This window comes from Poecilia formosa, unplaced genomic scaffold (genome assembly GCF_000485575.1).
Source record: "Poecilia formosa unplaced genomic scaffold, Poecilia_formosa-5.1.2 Scaffold114, whole genome shotgun sequence".
Taxonomy (NCBI): Eukaryota; Metazoa; Chordata; class Actinopteri; order Cyprinodontiformes; family Poeciliidae; genus Poecilia; species Poecilia formosa.
In genome coordinates, this window is record NW_006800053.1 from 603,988 (window position 1) to 629,511 (window position 25,524).

Sequence of the window (25,524 nt, forward strand, 5' to 3'; positions counted from 1 at the left end):
TATAGTCCGTTTCCCATTTGGATTATGCATCATTTTTATCGCAACATTGTTGACTGAATATGTTCATTGAGTTATCAATGCTCCATATTTGTAAACCTCACCCGGTGTGAGTTTCCGTCTTACGCTGAACGGTCTGCCAAGTGGCTTTTGTCATCTGGTCGACTTACACCGATGGCACGCTCTCTGCCTCGCTCAGCGTTTACGAGACAAGGACACATGGCTGCACTAAGTAAATGAAGTCCTTCGTAGCCAGCGCCGTGACATTCCAGCTAACGCCACAGCACCCGCCTGACAAGAGAAGATAGCAGCAAAGAAGAAGAGAAACAAAGGCGAAAGCTCGCGGAGTCAGAAAAAGATGGTGGTGGAAATGACTTGTGAGCAATACACAACAGCAGCGAGAATCATGAGTTTAACAACGGCGGCCCTGACCTTGCCAGGCGTGGACAGGTTCCAGATGAGCTCGGAGTTGGAAAGGTGTCAAGTGCTTTTAAGCTCTGTGGACGGGTTTGAACTCGCGTGGCCCCCAGTAAGCTTTCAGCGGAGCATCTGTGTGTGTGTGTTTGTGGGTGCAGAGCGCTCTGAGGCAGCATGTTGACCCGGTGGAGCAGAGGGATGAGGGGATGAGTGTGCGCCTCTGTTTCCTCAGATGTCTTTCTGTGCGTTTGTTTGTCTTGGCTTTTTTTTCCCCCCATGTCTGAGTCTGGATCAGAACATTTGGCTGTGTTTTTATGGAGCAGACCAGAGGGAGGAGTTTGAAAGGTGGCATTTCTTTTTTTGGGGGGGATGAGGAGAATGATTGGAACTAGGTCAAGAAAACTAGTTTTGTTTTGTTGTCTTCTTTTCCCCCTGTCTTCCATCCTCATGTCTTTTTTATCTGAACTTTAATATTTAAACCTGTCTGTCCCTAAATGTCCTTCACTCAGTCATTTCCTCTATGTAGACATGTTAAAAAGTCGAACACTTCTTCTCCTTTGTAATTTCTCATGTAATCGTCAACAGTTTTACCTACTGTACAGCTGGCAGCTGGCTCTCAGTCCTGTTGTGCAATCCATTCATGAATAATGAAACCCTTGCTCATCAATAGGTGTGGACTGTCAGACCCTCTTCAAACCTGCGTCTTCCTGGTTCGACACGTGTCCTGATTAAATCATGGGTGAACGTATTATTTTTTTAAATCCCGACTATTATTTAGTTTTACTCACCTAAAAATCTGAAATTTTTTACCAACTGAATTTTACAAACTACTTTTTTGAGCATGGATGGAGGGCTTCAGACATGGACACATGACTCCATGTAATAACCCTATTAGTTTGCTACTTGCAATGATACTTAAAATGGTATTGCTAGTGTTTGTAAAGCAGCCAATGCAGGAATGGCATTCATTCCCCTTGGCACTGATTGGCTGAACCCCGAAGAGCGGAGATAAGGAAAACTATAGCCCAGGAGAGCCCAAACTTTTTGAGACCAAGATCTACTTTTTCTCTCAGCAGCTGGCTGAGATCCACCACATGACACGAAGATATAGAAATTGTAAATGAAACTATTTTGTCTGCAACACAGAGACAAACAACCATGCATACACACACTCACACTTAGAGGCAATTTGGAGAGGCCAATTAACCTGATAGTCATGTTTTTGGACTGTGGGAGGAAAGCGGAGTACCCGGAGAAAACCCACGCATGCACAGGGAGAACATGCAAACTCCATGCAGAAAGACCGGGGCCGGGAATCGAACCCAGAACCTTCTTGCTGCAAAGCAACAGCTCTACCAACTGCGCCACTGTTATATTGTTATATTGTCAAATAACAAAATAAAATACCTCTGTATTTTACCAAACATATTTGTTATTTTGTCATCTAATTATAAATAAACATTTTAATAAATGAACTACAGGTTTATAATACTTGTGTCATGATCCGTGTTTTTGTGTATTTATATTAAGGTTTTTCTGTGTTCAGTTTCTGTCCTGTGAGTCTGTCTCTGCGTCTTCCCCATTGATTGTTCCCAGGTGTGTCTCGTTCCCTTGATTACCCCCCTCCTCCCCCCTATTTAAACCCACCTGCTGTCTTTGTCTCTTGTCGGGTCCTTGTCGTTTGCACATCGGTCTTAGTCAGTTGTTTGACGTCTATACGCTCCAGTAGAACTGTGAAGTACTGGATAGCGTTAGCTCTCGTTTTCAGTCCTTTGTATCAGTTGCTACCGGTTTTTAGCTGTGTGTTAACCTCTCTGCCGTGCTGCCTGTGTTGGACTGTTTTGAGCCTTCATCATTAAACTCTTCATCATCTTCACCTAACCTGGGACTCTGCGTCAATCCTCACCACCACCCACAACCACTTCATGACAACTTGTCAGGCTACAAGCCCAATTAACTCTGTTAGTGATTCAGATACTCACTACTCATTAGGAAAAATAGATTTATTCTTCTTGTATAGAAATGAACAATTAATCCCAGGTCTTCAGTCAAAACATGTAGAGCTACATATTTTCCTGGGAAATTTAAAACTTCTTTAACTCTGTATTGAGCTCATTTATTATATGTAATTTTTGGATTATTTTTTGGGGGAATATATACATTTGTTTGTGGGATGTAGATGTGAAACTAACTGCTGGCACAGACCTAAGCTATAGCATGAAGCCGACATCAGAAACGGCTTACTCATAGATTTTATGCCTGTTCCCCCCCCCTATTGTTGTGCATAAGGTTATAAAATATTTTACACATGCCTATATTTATTTATTTATTTCGAACAGACAGAAAAGACAATCAAGAAATAAAGAAAACAATTGAATGAAACAAAGGTAAAACAAATTATTATGCCCAAGTGACATGCAGATTTTATATTTTCTGTTCGAAAAGGAGCAGGTAGAAGATATAATATCTTATGATGTCCTGATGTCCTACTTATCAATTTATAATCAATTAACTGTCAAAACATCAAAACGAGACAACTTGTTTCCACTTTACATGATATTTAAAGATGTACCATTATTTAAACACCATTTATATCATCGATAGAATTTATAGACAGTCATCTTATAGAACATATTTTGTAATAAGCTCCTTTTTTAATCAGTTTTTTAAGCTGGTTTATATTTGTACTTTTTTGAACTCATCATTCAATCCATTCCAGACATCTACTCCACGCACCGATAAACAAAAACTCTGCCTGGTTGCTCTAATACGTTGTTTTTTAAAATATCCTTCACCTCTTAAATTATAACCACCCTCTCTGTCACAAAACATTTCCTGTATATTGGGTGGAAGTTGCTGATTTTTGACCTTAAACATGAATTGTATAGTTAAATATTACAAGGTCCCAGAATTTCAGTATATTTGATTTAATAAATAACTGGTTTGTGTGTTCCCAATATCCCACTTTATGTAGTATTCAGATTGATTGATTTTTTTNAGCTCTTCGGGAGCCTTCCCCGACTGGGAAGCAAGGTTCCCCGGTTGGGGGAGCTCTTCGGGAGCCTTCCCCGACTGGGAAGCTTGCCGGGACTAGAAGACTGGACCCACGAAGACCGTGCTGTCCTAGACAACGTTTCTTCAGAAACCACAGGGTTTGTCGAAAATGAGACGGAAATTGAATCTTCTCTTGAAAAAAAAACAAACAACAGTATATGGGAACCACTTTTGTTTATGTTTTCGAGTTTATTAGGTTTGTGTTCATTGTTCTTTCCGTGGGATCTCATCTACTGTGGAGGGGTTTTCAAGTTTTTTATTTTCCTATATTTTGTCTGTGGATTTGTTTATTTATTTGAAACATCAAGCCAAGCATTGAGTCCTTAGCTTTAAATTTAATTACATTACATTTAATTAATTCAATTTCAGAAAGGGGGCGGGGCCTGCACAGTGGCGCAGTTGGTAGAGCTGTTGCCTTGCAGCAAGAAGGTTCTGGGTTGGTTGGTTGGTTGGTTGGTTGGTTGGGATGGATGTATTTAAGCTGTTCCCTTGCAGCAAGAAGGTTCTGGGTTCGATTGGTTAGTTGGTTGGGGTGGGTGCGTGGGATGTATTTAAGCTGTTGCCTTGCAGCAAGAAGGTTCTGTGTTCGGATGGATGGATGGATGGATGGATGGATGGATGCCAAATGGACATTAAATGTTGTTGTAGCTCATCAAGATTCTTCAAAGAGCCATAGAAGATGGCTTCATCAGACAGTCTGATGAAGAGGATGGTCAGGATTGTCCCTAATTTTCTTAATCCTATGAAGAATCCTTCTCTGGATGATTTTCTCCAGAGGTTCCACAGTCGTTCCCAGAACAGAACCAGAACAGAACCAACCTTCTTTATCAGGCTGTTGAGTGATTTTAGGTCCTTGGCTCTGATGCTGCTGCTCTCAACAACAGACTGATAGAAGATCTGCAGCATCTTGGTGCAATCCTTGAAGGATCTTAGCTTCCTCCAGAGGTCCAGTCTGTTCTGTCCCTTCTTATATTAATTATGATAATTTTCAGAATAATAATTATTAATAACAACTACAATTATTACTATTAATAATAGTAGTATAATATATTATTGTTGTTTTTAATAATAGTGATGGTAGTAATAATAATAATAATAATAATAAAGCAATAATAATAATTAGTAATAATAATAATTATTATGTAATATAACATATTTGTTATTATTACATATTTTATTGTCCCTCAGTGGGGTCAGGAGGGTTGCTGGTGCCTATCTCCAGCTAACGTTCTGGGCGAGAGGCGGGGTCACCCTGGACAGGGCCCCAGTCTGTCGCAGGGCAACACAGAGACAAACAACCATGCATACACACACTCACACCTAGGGGCAATTTGGAGAGGCCAATTAACCTGATAGTCATGTTTTTGGACTGTGGGAGGAAAGCGGAGTACCTGGAGAAAACCCACACATGCACAGGGAGAACATACAAACTCCATGCAGAAAGACCGGGGCCGGGAATCGAACCCAGAACCTTCTTGCTGCAAGGCAACAGCTCTACCAACTGCGCCATTGTTATATTGTTATATTGTCAAATAACAAAACAAAATACCTCTGTATTTTACCAAACATATTTGTTATTTTGTCATCTAATTATAAATAAACATTTTAATAAATGAACTACAGGTTTGTAATACTTGTGTCATGATCTGTGTTTTTGTGTATTTATATTAAGGTTTTTCTGTGTTCAGTTTCTGTCCTGTGAGTCTCTGTTGTCTCTGCGTCTTCCCCATTGATTGTTCCCAGGTGTGTCTCGTTCCCTTGATTACCCTCGCTGTGTATTTAAACCCACCTGTTGTCTTTGTCTCTTGTCGGGTCCTCGTCGTTTGCATGTCGGTCTTAGTCAGTTGTTTGACGTCTATACGCTCCAGTAGAACTGTGAAGTACTGGATAGCGTTAGCTCTCGTTTTCAGTCCTGTGTATCAGTTGCTACCGGTCTTTAGCTGTGTGCTAAACTCTCTGCCATGCTGCCTGTGTTGGACTGTTTTGAGCCTTCATCATTAAACTCTTCATCATCTTCACCTAACCTGAGTCTCTGCGTCAATCCTCACCACCACCCACAACCACTTCATGACAACTTGTCAGGCTACAAGCCCAATTAACTCTGTTAGTGATTCAGATACTCACTCCTCATTAGGAAAAATAGATTCATTCTTCTACTATAGAAATGAACAATTAATCCCAGGTCTTCAGTCAAAACATGTAGAGCTACATATTTTCCTGGGAAATTTAAAACTTCTTTAACTCTGTATTGAGCTAATTTATTATATGTAATTTTTGGATATTTTTTTTGGGGGGAATATATACATTTGTTTGTAGGATGTAGATGTGAAGCTAACTGCTGGCACAGACCTAAGCTATAGCATGAAGCCGACATCAGAAACGGCTTACTAATAGATTTTATGCCTGTTTTTCCCCCCCTATTGTTGTGCATAAGGTTATAAAATATTTTACACATGCCTATATTTATTTATTTATTTCGAACAGACAGAAAAGACAATCAAGAAATAAAGAAAAAAATTGAATGAAACAAAGGTAAAACAAATTATTATGCCCAAGTGACATGCAGATTTTATATTTTCTGTTTGAAAAGGAGCAGGTAGAAGATATAATATCTTATGATGTCCTGCTCCTTTCATACTTATAAATTTATAATCAATTAACTGTCAAAACATCAAAACGAGACAACTTGTTTCCACTTTACATGATATTTAAAGATGTACCATTATTTAAACACTATATCATCAATAGCATTTATAGACAGTCATCTTATAGAACATATTTTAATCAGTTTTTTAAGCTGGTTTATATTTGTACTTTTTTGAGCTATTCATTCAATCCATTCCAGACATCTACTCCACGCACCGATAAACAAAAACTCTGCCTGGTTGTTCTAATACGTTGTTTTTTTAAAATATCCTTCACCTCTTAAATTATAACCGCCCTCTCTGTCACAAAACATTTCCTGTATATTGGGTGGAAGTTGCTGATTTCTGACCTTAAACATGAATTGTATAGTTAAATCTTACAAGGTCCCAGAATTTCAGTATATTTGATTTAATAAATAACTGGTTTGTGTGTTCCCAATATCCCACTTTATGTAGTATTCAGATTGATTGATTTTTTTTATATGACGTATAATGGCTGTAAATTTGTTTTGTATGTATTCCCCCAAACTTCCACACAATATGTTAAATGTGGTACAATGAGTGCGTTACACAGAACAAACAAAGATTTGTAGTCCAGGACAAAACTAATTCCCCTCAGAACAGCAACACTTTAGGCTATTTTAGATTTTACTAGGCTGATCTGTGGTTTCCAGCTAAATTTATCATCTAATATGATACCCGAAAATTTTATTTCATGGACTTGTTGTAAATCAACACTGTCAGTAGTTATTTTAATTGTATTATTTTCTTGTTTTTTTTTTTATTGTTTCCGAATATCATGAATTTAGTTTTATCTAAAATCATCTAAGTAATTATTTAATTATCTTATCTAAGAAAATTGACAAAGTCGGGACCCAGGTCTATAATTATTAAAAATATGCTTATCGCCAGATTTAAATAGAGAAATAACAATTCCTCTATTTAAGGAATAACAGAGGAATAAAAATGCAATTTTCATTGCATTTTTAAATATTCCAGTTATGAATGACAAGTTTCAGCTCTAGCCAGAGTTAATGCATGCGGACGCATGGAGATGTGAAAACCTTATCTCACAAACTTGAAAAACCAGAACAGTTTCTGTGACGCTTATTAAAAACTCAACAGGCAGGAAATGGAAGAGCTACTTTAATGTAATGCTGCCACATTAGCAGCATTACATTAAATCCTCTGCGCGCAAAATTAGAGTGTAGCTGTGGTAACAAAGCAATCTAACTATGAATATTGTTCTTTGAACTTTTACAAAGTAAACTTGCCAGCTCCTTAAAATCTTACATTTAAATGTTAACCAATTTAAAAAAAATTATGTCTGCTGAAACCAATAAATCAAATTTATCAGCATTGATCATCTCAATGAACAAATGTTACATTCATGTATCTGTGGTCTGTGTTAAAATATTAGCATTTATGGGGCCCTGAAGCCCTGGGGGGCTTTAAGGAGCCGCTGACTTCATTTGGATTAAACAGACGTGCAAATAATTGATATTCATTTTAATTGCATATTTTGATTAGTTGTTTTTAAGACTAGTTGTGGGTTTAAATAGCGTTTCACTGGCAATGTTTTCCCGTTTACATTTCTTGTAAAATTATTACAAGAAATGTAATAATTTTACATTTCTTGTCAACTTAATATCTTTTAATACAGAAACCTGGTGGTCTGGCTTGGCGCCCCCGACCACCGAGCTTAGCAACTTTTCTGGGGGAAACCCTGCTAATCCTGTGAATATGGTGTCCACTGCACCTCACCTCTCAACCAGCTACCTTGCAACCATCTGAAGATGGATGCATTTAACCAGGTTCCCTCTACGTTCCAGGAAAAGTAACTTTTTAAACTCAGACAGTCGCAGCTGCTGCTCATTGTTCATGCTTGCTTAATTAAACGGGTGAAAGGCTGACAAGACCTGAACTATTGTTTGGTCCAACTGTACACACCCCAAAACTTGGCCTCAAAGGTATATTTTTGCACAAGCTGTATTAAAGTAATCTGCAAGGACTCTTAGGGACACACTGCAAAAACCGCTTAAAAACCGCTTCGGTCAGAAAATATCAATAAGAAAACTTCCAGAAGGCTTTAATAAAGAGTTGTCTTACTGTTTTTTTGTTTCTAATTTATGTCACCTGCTGTTGCCTTTCTCCTAAAGTTCTTTGCTTCTATAAAATAACAAGATTCTTGGTCTTCCTGTACACTAATGTGGTCTCTCGGTCACAAAACGAAGGTATCCATGGAAATGTTTATGTAAATTGAGCAGTTATTTACAAATGACCACTCAGTTTGTTGTCGGACCGCAGAGGACATGCAAAAATCCAAAAATGAATGTCTCCAAGAGTTTTTGCTGAGAGTTTTCTCCAGGGATGGAGCCGTTCTGGTTTGATTTGTTGTTCCTCCGTACTCTTTACAGAACATCTGTATTTACACTCAGACTAAATTACATACAGGTGAACTCTGTTTACTAGTTAGCTGAATTTTGAAGGCAGTATGTTAAATTCCCATGGAGCATTGAGAGAAAGTCCATATTGGCAATAAAAAAAAAACCTCCAGTCAGCTTCCTTTACAGGGGTAATACAGTTTGAAAACTTTGTTTAAACAAGCTGCATTTGTCTTAGAAAAAAATAGTCATTTTCTTGCACAGCCCTACTTTTTCTGAGCTGCATTATTTAGTTGTCTCTGCTGCGGGCTTTAAAAGGTTTCTCATTTGTTTTCCTGTGCATATGTTATGCAGGTTTCATTCCAAAATACTCTGAAATGGGAGTTTAAAAAGACAAGCATTGCCTCAGGTGTCTCTCCTCTTTTCAAGGATGTTAATCCAATCTGTTTAAGAGGTCCCGTTTTAGGGTAGTTTGTCGCCGTAATGAATTTTAATTTAGCACGACGCATCATTTTCCAAAAATAAATCAAAGCCGCTTGTCTCGGTTGTAGTAGCTGCTCTGCTGTTTTTGGGCTCTGCCTTGTTAAAATTATGAACAAAACAAAATAGAAGTATGGTTTTGTTTTTGGTTGTAAATGTAGCCATGACTAATGCCTTACAAAAGTAAAGAATCTTCTATTTTATTTGTATTTCAGGTGATAAAACAAAAGCTTAACCTTAAAATGTGTGGAAAACGATGAATGTTTTTTACGGTGTTTGCCGTCTAAAAATCTGAAAAGTGTGGCATGAATTTGTATTCATCCTCCTTTAGTCTGAAGCCCCAAAATAAAGTCAAGTGCAACAAGCTCAATCCAAAAATCTCAAAGATTCAAATCTCTTCTTTATGCAAAAGTAGCAGATTTGTTGTTTCAAATTAGCCACAAGACATGTAGCATGGTGGTGGCAGCATCATGCAGTTAAAGCTTTCTTTTTTTTTATCAAGGACAATAAACATGATCAGAGTTGGTGGGAAGATTGGTGGAGCTAAACACTGGGCATAGAGATGTTCAGATTCCAGCAGGGCATTTTCATATGCCAGAATGGCCCAGTCAAAGCACAGATCTAGATCCAATTGAAACTCTATATCAAGTCCTAAAATCTGATTATTACATATATAACAACCGGACTGAGCTTGAGCTAATGGGTAAAAACCTGAGCAAAGCTGGTGAAAGTTCAACACAAATCGATTTTAGAAGTAGCCTGTTGGCACAGAGGAGTGCAACATGCAAGCCACACTTTTCAGATTTTTACCTGTAAAACCTTAAATTTAACCTTGTTTGATTACACGCTACTGTCTGTTACTCTCTCACATTAAAAAATCCCAAGAGAAATACTTTTGAAGCTTGTGGTCGCAACATGACACAAAAGTGGAAAAGTTCAACATGCCTTTGTGAGGAACTGTGAATCCTCTCAAGTTAAACGAACTTTGTGTTTTTAGAGTGTTTGTGCGTCTAGTATGAATGCACACATGAGAGTACAACCCCGTTCACACACGAAACAACTTCGCATCTCGTCTCCCATTCGCACTGTACACCCCGTGTGTGTGTGTGTGTGTGTGTGTGTGTGTGTGTGTGTGTGTGTGTGTGTGTGTGTGTGTGTGTGTGTGTGTACACTGCACAGCCACAATATGCCACAACACCATATGGGTCATTTTATCATCCCTCACGTCTGATTTTTTTATTTATTTTTTTCCCCCTCTTTGCAAATCCGATACTACAATAATTGCTAAGGAGTGTAATTCATGACTAATTGATGCCGCGGTTAATTTATTAAAACTGACTTATCAATATTTCACGCGACTCCTCCATTATTCACGGCAGAACATGTGCTGAAACCTATCTGTGTCAGGCCCATGCAGCGAGGACGGGAAAAGTTTGCGTCGCTTGCGTTGTCCGATGAGTTTTTGTCAGTTGTTTTGCGAGTTTTGCTCAAGAATTTATTGGGATGAATTGTCGCGGGCTTTGGGCGAGCCAGGTGGGGACGGCCCAGCCGGGATGCGCTCTCTGCTGGCCCGCAGGGAGAGCCGACGGGCTCAGCCGGGTTTGAAAACACTCATTGGTGGGAGGACGTGTGGCTTCCTCTTACTGTCTTATTTACGCACAGCGTGAACTCAGGATGAGCAGCGAGCTCGTAGCTCAGACTAAAGGAGGCGGTAGGAACGCTTTCACTGGACTTTTCTTTCTGCGTTTCTTGTGGTGAAGTTGACAGACTGTCGAGGTCCGGCTTTGCTTCAATCCCTCCCTCCGTTCAGGCCGTGCTTCACTGTGAAGTCTGTGGCCACACAGGCCTGTTGCTGTAAACAGATCAATTAATCACTTGATAAATTAAAACAAACTCAATGGTTTGCATGATTTACTGTTTTCTGTCTCTCTTTCTACCAAAAACTGGATGATGAAAGTCTTCAGTCATTTGGTCTCAACTAGCTCCTTGTTTTGAATTCATTTTCTTTGTTGTTTTTTTTTTTTATTTTTTTTTATTTTTGATATTTAAATGTCTTCCAGTTCCAGTGATAACTGCTCATTAGAATTTAAAGTTTATTGATCTTGATGTGTTGTTATGCCATCAACTTCCCATTACTTGAAAATGGTCTGAAAACAACTTTGTTATTGTTTAATTTCTGGGTCGATTTATCGTTCAGAAGAATTTTTGTTGTCATGACGGGCCTGGACCATAAGGTGCGTTTATTATTTATTATAGTAAATTTATCATAATAATGTTGTTGCCATGATAAATGAAAATCCCCTGAATGTGTCCGCATTTTCAGGATTTTCTCCACTGTTTGTTCAATGAGAGTATCGATAAAAGTCAATAAAGTTGAAAATCTGATTAAATGCAGTCACTGGGCAGCTTAGCGACACAAATCACACTTCTTTATGCGACTGGTGTCCTAAAGAAGCAAAGGGGAATGTTTTTCAAGAGAAATATTTGTGTTTGTGGGGCTGTGATGCTGTCACAACCACACAGTTACCTACAAAAAGACCTAATAATTTGTTCTTATTGTCACTTTTATGGTTTCACAATGGAACAACAGAGTATGATAGTAAAACTTTGAGCCCATATGTCCCACCTCTAGTGCGTTCCAGTAGTAAGCGCCCATCCACTTCCTCTTTCTTTCCCTCCGAATCCCACCTCTCACTTAGTCTCATTCCCACCCTCTGTGAGATTACCGTTGCCACAGCAACGGCCGCATATTGGCTCAGAAATCACCGTGGTTGTGGGTGCCATGGAAACACACTTATGCTTGTGTTTCGCTGCTATCTGAAATGTACACACACACACACACACACACACAAGCTTAAATGTAAGACCTGAATCACCGTGTATCACTTGTTTCTTTTTCTCTCTCTTTTTTTCCCCCTGTAAAGATTAAAGCTGCCGTGGCGTCGAGTCATTTTGTAAATGGCTTATGATTTATGCAGCAGATTCTGTGCACTTTGTACCGGTGCCAGGACTCTACAGGACGGGGCTCTTAGCCGGACACATGGGGCTGCATGAGACGGGAAGATTCGGATCATAAGAGCCCATTGGAAAATATCAATATTTAATACAGGAAGTCGAATTACAGAGACACATTGTACGAGACACCGAGCTACAGACGGACCGATTAGCATTACAAATAATCACTTTACAGTCACGTCCACTCATTTTACTCTCTTTTTTTTCCATATCATCATATGTATCTTGTGCATGGTTTTGATGCAAGGTTACCATGGAAACAGTCACAGGGAAAGTGAGGAGGAGATGGCAGAGTGAGAGATTGAAAGGGTTAAGATGTTTTGCGTGTGTGTGTGAAAGAGATGATTTCACCTGACGTGAAAATTCTCCTACACTCACGGCAACTGTAACCACCGCAAGGCGCAGCGTTCACTCGCAGACGGATCAAATGATCTGGTTTGGCAGAAGCAATAAGGTTTTCTTATTTTCCCTTACAAACCCAGATGTGCACACGCCAAAATGCGAGCTGCTTTGTCTCCACGGGCGCGCCGATGTCCACTGGGCCTGTCGGTAAATGTTTGCCGTGATGAAATTGCCGCTCCGTTGCTTTAAACGACGAGTATAGAATGCAGCGTCCATAAAATAATGGTGTTCATTGCACTGCGCTCTTTTTCTACCTGTAGGAATTCCTAGGAGTCGCACTGTAAGGGCAATAGTAAAATGAAAATCAAGTGAGACATCTTTAAACTGTCTAAAAAGTCACACAACAACACAAATGAGTCCCTGGGCAGTATTTATGTGTCCTAGTTTGGTCAGTTCTAGTTTCCTGTTTTTCTGTATCAAACTGGTCGTTCCTCTGTTTTCATTATCATCATTGGGTTTGTGTTGGCCTGGCTACTCAATAATTTTACTCCAACGGGTCTGGAATCAATATGCTTAATGTTGTGTTTGAGGATCATTATCATCTTGAAAATAATATTTCTAGAATAATTCCTCTTTGGCATAACCTATTCAAGTATTTAGATTATTGTATGCAGTAAATTAGCCTGACTCTATGGTATGAGAAAAGGGGGTGCAATGATTCCAATTTTGTTTTTTTTTTTTATTTCTGAGTTGCTAAATATAGTGACTCAGAAATGGTTGGTTGTGACTGATTATTGTTTCTGCACATGTGCAGTCCTGACCTGGTGGCCAAGTCTGTCAAGCAGCACTTTTTCACGGCAGAGCAAAAGAGGACAGTAGCTGAGTTTCCATTGCTAATGTTGAAAAATCAGTTTTGCAATTGCCGTATTTCCATTAAATAAGAAACGCAGATTAAAATTACACATGAATGTGTTTTTTTCACGCGATAAGTGATTAAAAACCAAGCCGCTCCATAGTCCTCCAACCACTTCCTGTTGCCTACTTCCTGCTACTACTGGTTTTCAGTGGTAGTAATGTCCAGTTGTTGGTCATGTGACTCATGATGCAAAAAAAGTGTTTCCGTTGCAGTTTTGTGAAATAAATCTATTTTTGATGAGGCCGAAAAGCAACCTCATCTTAGCACCCAAACTTTTGATCAAAAAACAAGTTGTTTTTTTGTGTGTGTGTGTGTGTTTTTTTATTTTTATAAATTAGTGTGTGATTTTGTAAATGAGACGAGGGTGGTAAAGAGTCCAGGGTTTTGTAACCTTGAGGAGACGATTGGTAACTTTTAAGAGTCGTTTCAGTTGTGTGAAGTCATTGACTGTCAGATTGGAAATGTTGCTTAACTGAGAGAGCAGTGAACATGAAATACACACGTTTATTCTGTAGAATTTTGGAATTGAAAGAGAAATAAAAATGAGAAGAATATTGTTTGACATTGTCTAAGTATTCCGGTTTTGAGCAAAGATGTATAAGATGTCAAAAAAAAAAAAGACTCTGGCTTTTTAAAAGCAACCACACCATTCAACACGATATACTTACACATCTATTGCAAAGCAATAGATGTGTAAGTATCTAGGACATATGTAAATTGGCGCCGACAACAATGTTTTTCAGCAAGTGATGCTCTGTCCCTCTCCTCCTTGTTTCTCTCTGCAGGTACCTGATGAATGTGACATTTGAGGGGCGCAATCTGTCGTTCAGCGAGGATGGGTACCAGATGCACCCCAAGCTTGTCATTATTCTGCTCAACAAAGAGAGACAGTGGGACCGGGTAAGATGGAGAGAGATGTGGCAACGTCTGGTTGTCTGTTTGCAACTCAGTTTTCAGATGTCTGGAGGAAAAGCTGTACCTGCTCCATGCTTCTTCTTCTTTTTTTTTATTTTAAGCTACACTTGAAGCTAATTGTTGGCTTACCCATCGGGCGGATTGAGGGGGAGGTCTAGGTATCCGTCTCTCTACGGACCTATTGTGGGATTTTTACTGTTTAAGCATTTAAACGGCGTTAGGCTTCCAAATCGCTGCTCTGATTAGATATCATCAACTCGGTGAAGGTGCCTTTGGACCATTCAATTCAGCAGAAGCCTCTGACTTCGGATGTGCAGAGACTGCTGATCTAGAAGTAAATATTCAACAGTTTAATGCTGCTGTTTATGGGGTTGGTATGTTTAGTTCAACTGTACCTGTGTTTTACTATAAAATAGTGTCACTTTATTTTGAAGAAGCAGAATCAGGTTGACTAAAAACGACATGCAGATGGGATGTAAACAATACATGAATACTTTTTGTATGCTACAGCCTGTGAAGTCCAGTTGTTCACGTCACTTTTAGGTGACTTTATTTTTATTAATTTTTTTTCTGACATTTGCCCTTAGAAAGGAGTTCTGGAAATGATTCAAATCACTTTGGAAAAACAATTACCTAATATCCAGTGTCATGTCAATACTATTGTTAAAATTATAATTGGTATTTTATGTGATACACCAGCTCAGTTATGAAGTGCTAAGAAAATGCCAGATGTTGTGACATTAAAAAAAAACAAAAACAAAATGTTAAATGTGTGCTAATTCATACATTGAAGAGTCGGCTGTTGCTACAATTACAGCAGCAACATTCTATGGAGGGCCAAAAGGGACAAAATTAAACATATAAATCATGAAACCGTTGATTAATTGTCTTTGAGTGCCCTAAAAAGCTCTATACTAGTTTGATGTGTTATCATTATTAAACGTACCATGAAATAAATAAATATTTAAATTTAATATGTGATTGAATTGTGAAAATCCAAGCTTACTAGCCAATGCAGATAACTAAATGTATATATGTATTTAATTATTTCGTGGTTTCTGATCATAGGGTCACTATAAAATAAGTTAATCAGTAAAACTTGGACGTCAGAACTGAGAGGCGGGGTTACGGGCGGTTCTACCACTGATCTGGTGAACTCCACTAGTCTTTGATTCTTTGAGCCAAATTCGACTTTATCCAATCGTTTCAGGTGAGAAGTGGGGAATACCCTCGACGGGTCGCCAGTCTGTCGCAGTCATTGCAACCAATTGTCTATTAAATAAATTATATAAACATTTATTTCATGGTGCATTTAATTAATGAATTAGCGCTGAATTTATTTTTGACCCTTCTGGCTCCCCGTACATTTTCCTGTATTATAATACTGATAAGTTTGAACTTTAACTTTAAGTTTCAATGCAGATCCTTAAGTGGATTTAGGTTTGGACTTTGACTGGGCCATCCTAACACACAAATATGCCTCTATTTGAACTACTTATGACTCTAACCAGTGCTGAAGAAAAGCTTACCCACAGCATGACGCCACAACCACCGTGTGTTACCATGGCATTGCCCTCTGGTAAACGTTTTAATGTTTTCTCTCTACGGTTGGTTCATTCCTCTCACTCATCACACAGCTCATGTTTCTGCAGTGAACTAAATGACTTCTGAAGGCGATTGGTTGCACCGAGTGTCTCCTGGTGGAAAAGATGGTGGATTACAAATCCACAACATACATCTCTGAAATTTATTTTTGAAAAACATAAAATAAAAAAGAATTGACCAGAATCTGGTTCAAAATCAGTATCAATACTTGAAAATTGATGAGTCATGATGGGTAGGACTGCATTATGAAAGATAGATCTGAAAATAAAACTCCAACATGCTCTTTAGATTTTTCTTTGTAAAATCTGATAGTGTTGCATCATTTATCTTTACACTTTATGATTGTGAACTACCTTGTGTTGCTTTATCAAATCTATAAAAAAAAATATAGAAAAAAAACTAAATGGGTCTAACATGACATGAAAAAGTTAAATGTGAAACTGTAAACTTTGACATAAACTACACAGATATAGTAGTTGTACATCTGCATATCCAATCAGATTAGATGTTACAGCGAAGCTCCGTTTCTTTGGACAGCACCTGATCTTTTGGATGCGCTTCACAAACACTTGGAAAAAGTCTGGAATGTCAACTCGAAACCTTTTTATGAGCATGAAAAACAACAACATTCCTGTCTGCTGAACTTCAGTCCATTCATGGAGACTCTGAGCCTCAGCTCCACAACATATGTTCTGCATCCTCGGGGTTAGAACCTGCAGGCTCGCTGTGTGGTACTTCTGTGTGAAGCGTGCATAATTTCCCCGAGTGTGCGTGGGTTATCTCTGCAGACTCCATTTTCCTCCCACAGCACAAAGACTCGCAGGTTAGGCTTAATTGCTGACTTCAGAATTCCCGTAGGTGTGGATGTGCCTGCCGATAATTGCCTGTCTTTTCAAGTCGACCCTGTGATTGACTGGCAGTCCGTCCGGAGTGCACCGCCTGCCTCTCCAGCTATTATAGATACCCCCCCTACCCCACTTTAGCACAGCAGCAGCTATAGATATTAGGGGGAAGCGGACTAAACAGAGCACCTATTGTTCATAAGCATGGAGGCCTTTGAACTGAAGAAGTGGGATGCTATTAGCAGTAAGGGGAAGAAAAAAAACTTCAGGTAAACTTTGCGCGCTAATTCAGCTTGTTTTGAACAAAACCCGGCTTTAAAAATCCGTTTTATGATATGATAATAAACAGAATAAAAAGCGATGGAGTTTGGCAGAGCGGAGAAGCCAGCGGTGTGCATATGGCATCGATAATTCAGCCACCCAAAATGAGCCTGTCGCTGGCCGCCACCTGCCGAGTCAGCACGCATCTGTGTTCGAGATGATCCTGCGCCGTCTGACTCCCTCACCTCTCTCTCTCCCTCTCTCCCCCACTGCTTTCTATTCTCCGTACATCTCTCCGTCTTCTGCCTCTCTAATCTATATTCTGTCCTCTGATCAGAGAACAAGGTGAGTCGTTCCCCTCTGGTCTTCCTCTTCTTTCTCCTCCACCTCAACCTCCCCACTTTATCGCTCATGTTTAATTCCCAACTTGATTTCCAAATTTTCTCGGCTCTCACCCCCCCGACCCCCCTCTCCCGTCTCCGTTGACCTCCGGCTCATTCTTCCCTCTGCCGCCTCTTCAAAGTGGTGCGGTAACGTCCGCTTCCCGTCCCTCCCGTCCCTCCCGTCTTTCTCCTCTCGTTTCTCTCACCATTTCGCTCCAGACAGAAAAAAAAAAGGAGCTGCGTTGTGCTCCGGGGATACACAGCCTCGGCCTCATCCTTTCCAGGCCGTGTTGCCAGGTTTGTGTTGTATCCTCCCCCCCAGGAGAGCGATGTGTTTGAACACATTTCCATATTTAATGAGTGTGCAAACTGGACTTTACACACTTGACCACAGTTCCCAGCTCTTACAATTGAGCTGTGGCGAATTGTCTGATCCGTTTCTACTTCAATCCCCCTCTGTTCCCCTTGATGAAAGGAGACTGGCACGTCCAGGTAGGATTTTTTTTTTTTTCCCCAGAGTGGCATTGGGGGGAAATTGACTAATTGGTGATGCTTGTTCGGTGGAGTAGAGCTCCAGAGGCTGGAGGGCCCTCCAGACGTACAGCTGGACACTCTTCTACTCAAGATCCAGCATTTTGCATTTGAATGAGTTCCATGTTAACTCTCTTACCGCCCTCGTTTACATCAGATTCCACTTTTTATTCAGCAGAAATATCTGTTTTTATAGCTTGTTTTCTTTAAATCTTCCTGTTTTTTTGTGGTTGTTGTTGTGATCTAAATTCTGCCTGACCCTCTGTATCAGCCTCGTCCTTCTGGTTAACCTTGGACTCATTCTCTACCACCAGTCCCAGTCCCGCCCCTCCCTCTCCTGCTCCTCTCTTCTCCTCTCCATATTTAAACAACGCATTTACGCAACACGTTTGGATGCGAGCGCAATCACTCAATGACAGGAGCAGCTCGATGAATTTGTCATTTAAAAGTTGGTTTGTTATAGTTTTCAGATGACAATGTAGGTATTGAGTCGAGAGGAAGTAAAAAGTGCGTTGGAAAAAGTTGCTTGACGTCCAGTGTGAAGTTTTCACGGCGCATACCTGTTTCCTTTGAAATCCTTGTCTGCATTTTTGTTGAAATAACACACTTGTGGTGTTTCCATTAAATAAGAAATGAAACTAAAATCCCAAATAAGCTTCTTCACATGATGAGTCATTAAAAATCATGGCAGCGACAGATGTAAACAGTTACATGACATTTATTCATAACTCAGTCGCTTATCATCCATCAGCCAATCAGAGGGGACGTCGGTGTCTTATTCGACCATTGCAGCGATTTGGGGAAATTGTAGTCAATGATTTTACAGAAGAGTTTTATGAACTTTTTATGAATTGTGCAGTGCTGTGAGTGCTCAGCTACAACTTTGTCCGAAAAAACAGAAACAAATGATCATCCTTCTACTACTTCCTGTCATCTTCTTTGTAGTTTTCACCAGCAGTAACATCCTATTGTTGACCATGTGACTCATGTGATGCGAAAAACGTTTTTTTTTATTGCAGTTTTACAAAATTTTTACAAAATCTTTTTTGAAATAACTGAAAAATCACCACAATCTAGCGCAACAACGTTTTAGCGTAAAACTTGAGGGTTTTTTCCAAGTTGGCTCGTTTCCGTTAAGCAAATTTCTTTTTGTACTTTCAATTTGCATAATTTTATGATCAATGTAAACTCGCCCAGTGACGATATCAGCAGCCTTGTCATCTGCTGGTGTTGCTTTGCTGCGATTCATTTGGTCCATAATCCAAAGGACTCGTGTTTCTCTCTGCTGACAAGCTTAATGGTGATGCTGAATAAATTTTCCAGCAGGACTTGGCATCTGCCCATACCCACAAAGACACCAACGCCTGCTTTAATGGCCACGCCATCACCGTGACTGATGGGTTAACAAAATGGTCGGACTCGAACCCCACACAGAATCCATCAAGTCCTGTCAGGACCGAGATGAGAGACACCAAACCCAATAGTGCTGATTACCTGAAGGTCACTGTTAAAGCNATTTCTGAGTTGCTAAATATAGTGACTCAGAAATGGTTGGTTGTGACTGATTATTGTTTCTGCACATGTGCAGTCCTGACCTGGTGGCCAAGTCTGTCAAGCAGCACTTTTTCACGGCAGAGCAAAAGAGGACAGTAGCTGAGTTTCCATTCCTAATGTTGAAAAATCACAGTTTTGCAATTGGCGTATTTCCATTAAATAAGAAACGCAGATTAAAATTACACATGAATGTGTTTTTTTCACGCGATAAGTGATTAAAAACCAAGCCGCGCCATAGTCCTCCAACCACTTCCTGTCACCTACTTCCTGCTACTACTGGTTTTCACTGGTAGTAATGTCCAGTTGTTGGTCATGTGACTCATGATGCGAAAAAAGTGTTTCCGTTGCAGTTTTGTGAAATAAATCTATTTTTGATGAGGCCGAAAAGCAACCTCATCTTAGCACCCAAACTTTTTATCAAAAAACAAGTTTGTGTGTGTGTGTGTTGTTGTTTTTTTTATAAATTAGTGTGTGATTTTGTAAATGAGACGAGGGTGGTAAAGAGTCCAGGGTTTTGCAACCTTGAGGAGACGATTGGTAACTTTTAAGAGTCGTTTCAGTTGTGTGAAGTCATTGACTGTCAGATTGGAAATGTTGCTTATAGATAACTGAGAGAGCAGTGACCATCTAGAATACACACGTTTATTTTGTAGAATTTTGGAATTGAAAGAGAAATAAAAATGAGAAGAATATTGTTTGACATTGTCTAAGTATTCCGGTTTTGAGCAAAGATGTATAAGATGTCAAAAAAAAAAAAAGACTCTGGCTTTTTAAAAGCAACCACACCATTCAACACGATATACTTACACATCTATTGCAAAGCAATAGATGTGTAAGTATCTAGGACATATGTAAATTGGCGCCGACAACAATGTTTTTCAGCAAGTGATGCTCTGTCCCTCTCCTCCTTGTTTCTCTCTGCAGGTACCTGATGAATGTGACATTTGAGGGGCGCAATCTGTCGTTCAGCGAGGATGGGTACCAGATGCACCCCAAGCTTGTCATTATTCTGCTCAACAAAGAGAGACAGTGGGACCGGGTAAGATGGAGCGAGATGTGGCAACGTCTGGTTGTCTGTTTGCAACTCAGTTTTCAGATGTCTGGAGGAAAAGCTGTACCTGCTCCATGCTTCTTCTTCTTTTTTTTTATTTTAAGCTACACTTGAAGCTAATTGTTGGCTTACCCATCGGGCGGATTGAGGGGGAGGTCTAGGTATCCGTCTCCCTACGGACCTACTGTGGGATTTATACTGTTTAAGCATTTAAACGGCGTTAGGCTTCCAAATCGCTGCTCTGATTAGATATCATCAACTCGGTGAAGGTGCCTTTGGACCATTCAATTCAGCAGAAGCCTCTGACTTCGGATGTGCAGAGACTGCTGATCTAGAAGTAAATATTCAACAGTTTAATGCTGCTGTTTATGGGGTTGGTATGTTTAGTTCAACTGTACCTGTGTTTTACTATAAAATAGTGTCACTTTATTTTGAAGAAGCAGAATCAGGTTGACTAAAAACGACATGCAGATGGGATGTAAACAATACATGAATACTTTTTGTATGCTACAGCCTGTGAAGTCCAGTTGTTCACGTCACTTTTAGGTGACTTTATTTTTATTAATTTTTTTTCTGACATTTGCCCTTAGAAAGGAGTTCTGGAAATGATTCAAATCACTTTGGAAAAACAATTACCTAATATCCAGTGTCATGTCAATACTATTGTTAAAATTATAATTGGTATTTTATGTGATACACCAGCTCAGTTATGAAGTGCTAAGAAAATGCCAGATGTTGTGACATTAAAAAAAAACAAAAACAAAATGTTAAATGTGTGCTAATTCATACATTGAAGAGTCGGCTGTTGCTACAATTACAGCAGCAACATTCTATGGAGGGCCAAAAGGGACAAAATTAAACATATAAATCATGAAACCGTTGATTAATTGTCTTTGAGTGCCCTAAAAAGCTCTATACTAGTTTGATGTGTTATCATTATTAAACGTACCATGAAATAAATAAATATTTAAATTTAATATGTGATTGAATTGTGAAAATCCAAGCTTACTAGCCAATGCAGATAACTAAATGTATATATGTATTTAATTATTTCGTGGTTTCTGATCATAGGGTCACTATAAAATAAGTTAATCAGTAAAACTTGGACGTCAGAACTGAGAGGCGGGGTTACGGGCGGTTCTACCACTGATCTGGTGAACTCCACTAGTCTTTGATTCTTTGAGCCAAATTCGACTTTATCCAATCGTTTCAGGTGAGAAGTGGGGAATACCCTCGACGGGTCGCCAGTCTGTCGCAGTCATTGCAACCAATTGTCTATTAAATAAATTATATAAACATTTATTTCATGGTGCATTTAATTAATGAATTAGCGCTGAATTTATTTTTGACCCTTCTGGCTCCCCGTACATTTTCCTGTATTATAATACTGATAAGTTTGAACTTTAACTTTAAGTTTCAATGCAGATCCTTAAGTGGATTTAGGTTTGGACTTTGACTGGGCCATCCTAACACACAAATATGCCTCTATTTGAACTACTTATGACTCTAACCAGTGCTGAAGAAAAGCTTACCCACAGCATGACGCCACAACCACCGTGTGTTACCATGGCATTGCCCTCTGGTAAACGTTTTAATGTTTTCTCTCTACGGTTGGTTCATTCCTCTCACTCATCACACAGCTCATGTTTCTGCAGTGAACTAAATGACTTCTGAAGGCGATTGGTTGCACCGAGTGTCTCCTGGTGGAAAAGATGGTGGATTACAAATCCACAACATACATCTCTGAAATTTATTTTTGAAAAACATAAAATAAAAAAGAATTGACCAGAATCTGGTTCAAAATCAGTATCAATACTTGAAAATTGATGAGTCATGATGGGTAGGACTGCATTATGAAAGATAGATCTGAAAATAAAACTCCAACATGCTCTTTAGATTTTTCTTTGTAAAATCTGATAGTGTTGCATCATTTATCTTTACACTTTATGATTGTGAACTACCTTGTGTTGCTTTATCAAATCTATAAAAAAAAATATAGAAAAAAAACTAAATGGGTCTAACATGACATGAAAAAGTTAAATGTGAAACTGTAAACTTTGACATAAACTACACAGATATAGTAGTTGTACATCTGCATATCCAATCAGATTAGATGTTACAGCGAAGCTCCGTTTCTTTGGACAGCACCTGATCTTTTGGATGCGCTTCACAAACACTTGGAAAAAGTCTGGAATGTCAACTCGAAACCTTTTTATGAGCATGAAAAACAACAACATTCCTGTCTGCTGAACTTCAGTCCATTCATGGAGACTCTGAGCCTCAGCTCCACAACATATGTTCTGCATCCTCGGGGTTAGAACCTGCAGGCTCGCTGTGTGGTACTTCTGTGTGAAGCGTGCATAATTTCCCCGAGTGTGCGTGGGTTATCTCTGCAGACTCCATTTTCCTCCCACAGCACAAAGACTCGCAGGTTAGGCTTAATTGCTGACTTCAGAATTCCCGTAGGTGTGGATGTGCCTGCCGATAATTGCCTGTCTTTTCAAGTCGACCCTGTGATTGACTGGCAGTCCGTCCGGAGTGCACCGCCTGCCTCTCCAGCTATTATAGATACCCCCCCTACCCCACTTTAGCACAGCAGCAGCTATAGATATTAGGGGGAAGCGGACTAAACAGAGCACCTATTGTTCATAAGCATGGAGGCCTTTGAACTGAAGAAGTGGGATGCTATTAGCAGTAAGGGGAAGAAAAAAAACTTCAGGTAAACTTTGCGCGCTAATTCAGCTTGTTTTGAACAAAACCCGGCTTTAAAAATCCGTTTTATGATATGATAATAAACAGAATAAAAAGCGATGGAGTTTGGCAGAGCGGAGAAGCCAGCGGTGTGCATATGGCATCGATAATTCAGCCACCCAAAATGAGCCTGTCGCTGGCCGCCACCTGCCGAGTCAGCACGCATCTGTGTTCGAGATGATCCTGCGCCGTCTGACTCCCTCACCTCTCTCTCTCCCTCTCTCCCCCACTGCTTTCTATTCTCCGTACATCTCTCCGTCTTCTGCCTCTCTAATCTATATTCTGTCCTCTGATCAGAGAACAAGGTGAGTCGTTCCCCTCTGGTCTTCCTCTTCTTTCTCCTCCACCTCAACCTCCCCACTTTATCGCTCATGTTTAATTCCCAACTTGATTTCCAAATTTTCTCGGCTCTCACCCCCCCGACCCCCCTCTCCCGTCTCCGTTGACCTCCGGCTCATTCTTCCCTCTGCCGCCTCTTCAAAGTGGTGCGGTAACGTCCGCTTCCCGTCCCTCCCGTCCCTCCCGTCTTTCTCCTCTCGTTTCTCTCACCATTTCGCTCCAGACAGAAAAAAAAAAGGAGCTGCGTTGTGCTCCGGGGATACACAGCCTCGGCCTCATCCTTTCCAGGCCGTGTTGCCAGGTTTGTGTTGTATCCTCCCCCCCAGGAGAGCGATGTGTTTGAACACATTTCCATATTTAATGAGTGTGCAAACTGGACTTTACACACTTGACCACAGTTCCCAGCTCTTACAATTAAGCTGTGGCGAATTGTCTGATCCGTTTCTACTTCAATCCCCCTCTGTTCCCCTTGATGAAAGGAGACTGGCACGTCCAGGTAGGATTTTTTTTTTTTTCCCCAGAGTGGCATTGGGGGGAAATTGACTAATTGGTGATGCTTGTTCGGTGGAGTAGAGCTCCAGAGGCTGGAGGGCCCTCCAGACGTACAGCTGGACACTCTTCTACTCAAGATCCAGCATTTTGCACTTGAATGAGTTCCATGTTAACTCTCTTACCGCCCTCGTTTACATCAGATTCAGCAGAAATATCTGTCTTTATAGCTTGTTTTCTTTAAATCTTCCTGTTTTTTTGTGGTTGTTGTTGTGATCTAAATTCTGCCTGACCCTCTGTATCAGCCTCGTCCTTCTGGTTAACCTTGGACTCATTCTCTACCACCAGTCCCAGTCCCGCCCCTCCCTCTCCTGCTCCTCTCTTCTCCTCTCCATATTTAAAGAACGCATTTACGCAACACGTTTGGATGCGAGCGCAATCACTCAATGACAGGAGCAGCTCGATGAATTTGTCATTTAAAAGTTGGTTTGTTATAGTTTTCAGATGACAATGTAGGTATTGAGTCGAGAGGAAGTAAAAAGTGCATTGGAAAAAGTTGCTTGACGTCCAGTGTGAAGTTTTCACGGCGCATACCTGTTTCCTTTGAAATCCTTGTCTGCATTTTTGTTGAAATAACACACTTGTGGTGTTTCCATTAAATAAGAAATGAAACTAAAATCCCAAATAAGCTTCTTCACATGATGAGTCATTAAAAATCATGGCAGCGACAGATGTAAACAGTTACATGACATTTATTCATAACTCAGTCGCTTATCATCCATCAGCCAATCAGAGAGGACGTCGGTGTCTGATTTGACCGTTGCAGCGATTTGGGGAAATTGTAGTCAATGATTTTACAGAAGAGTTTTATGAACTTTTTATGAATTGTGCAGTGCTGTGAGTGCTCAGCTACAACTTTGTCCGAAAAAACAGAAACAAATGATCATCCTTCTACTACTTCCTGTCATCTTCTTTGTCGTTTTCACCAGTAGTAACATCCTATTGTTGACCATGTGACTCATGTGATGCGAAAAACGTTTTTTTTTATTGCAGTTTTACAAAATTTTTACAAAATCTTTTTTGAAATAACTGAAAAATCACCACAATCTAGCGCAACAACGTTTTAGCGTAAAACTTGAGGGTTTTTTCCAAGTTGGCTCGTTTCCGTTAAGCAAATTTCTTTTTGTACTTTCAATTTGCATAATTTTATGATCAATGTAAACTCGCCCAGTGACGATATCAGCAGCCTTGTCATCTGCTGGTGTTGCTTTGCTGCGATTCATTTGGTCCATAATCCAAAGGACTCGTGTTTCTCTCTGCTGACAAGCTTAATGGTGATGCTGAATAAATTTTCCAGCAGGACTTGGCATCTGCCCATACCCACAAAGACACCAACGCCTGCTTTAATGGCCACGCCATCACCGTGACTGATGGGTTAACAAAATGGTCGGACTCGAACCCCACACAGAATCCATCAAGTCCTGTCAGGACCGAGATGAGAGACACCAAACCCAATAGTGCTGATTACCTGAAGGTCACTGTTAAAGCAACTT

At 40.0% G+C, this 25,524-nt stretch overlaps 1 protein-coding gene across 1 annotated transcript in view; it reads left to right on the forward strand.

Annotated features, from left to right (window-relative positions):
* LOC103143649 (glutamate receptor ionotropic, NMDA 2B-like) overlaps positions 1–25,524 on the forward strand; it is a 162,923-nt gene that overhangs the window by 127,560 nt on the left and 9,839 nt on the right. The window contains exon 8 of the mRNA XM_016675456.1: positions 14,036–14,150. Coding sequence (XP_016530942.1) covers positions 14,036–14,150 — 115 coding nt within the window. The remainder of the gene's footprint in view (positions 1–14,035; positions 14,151–25,524) is intronic.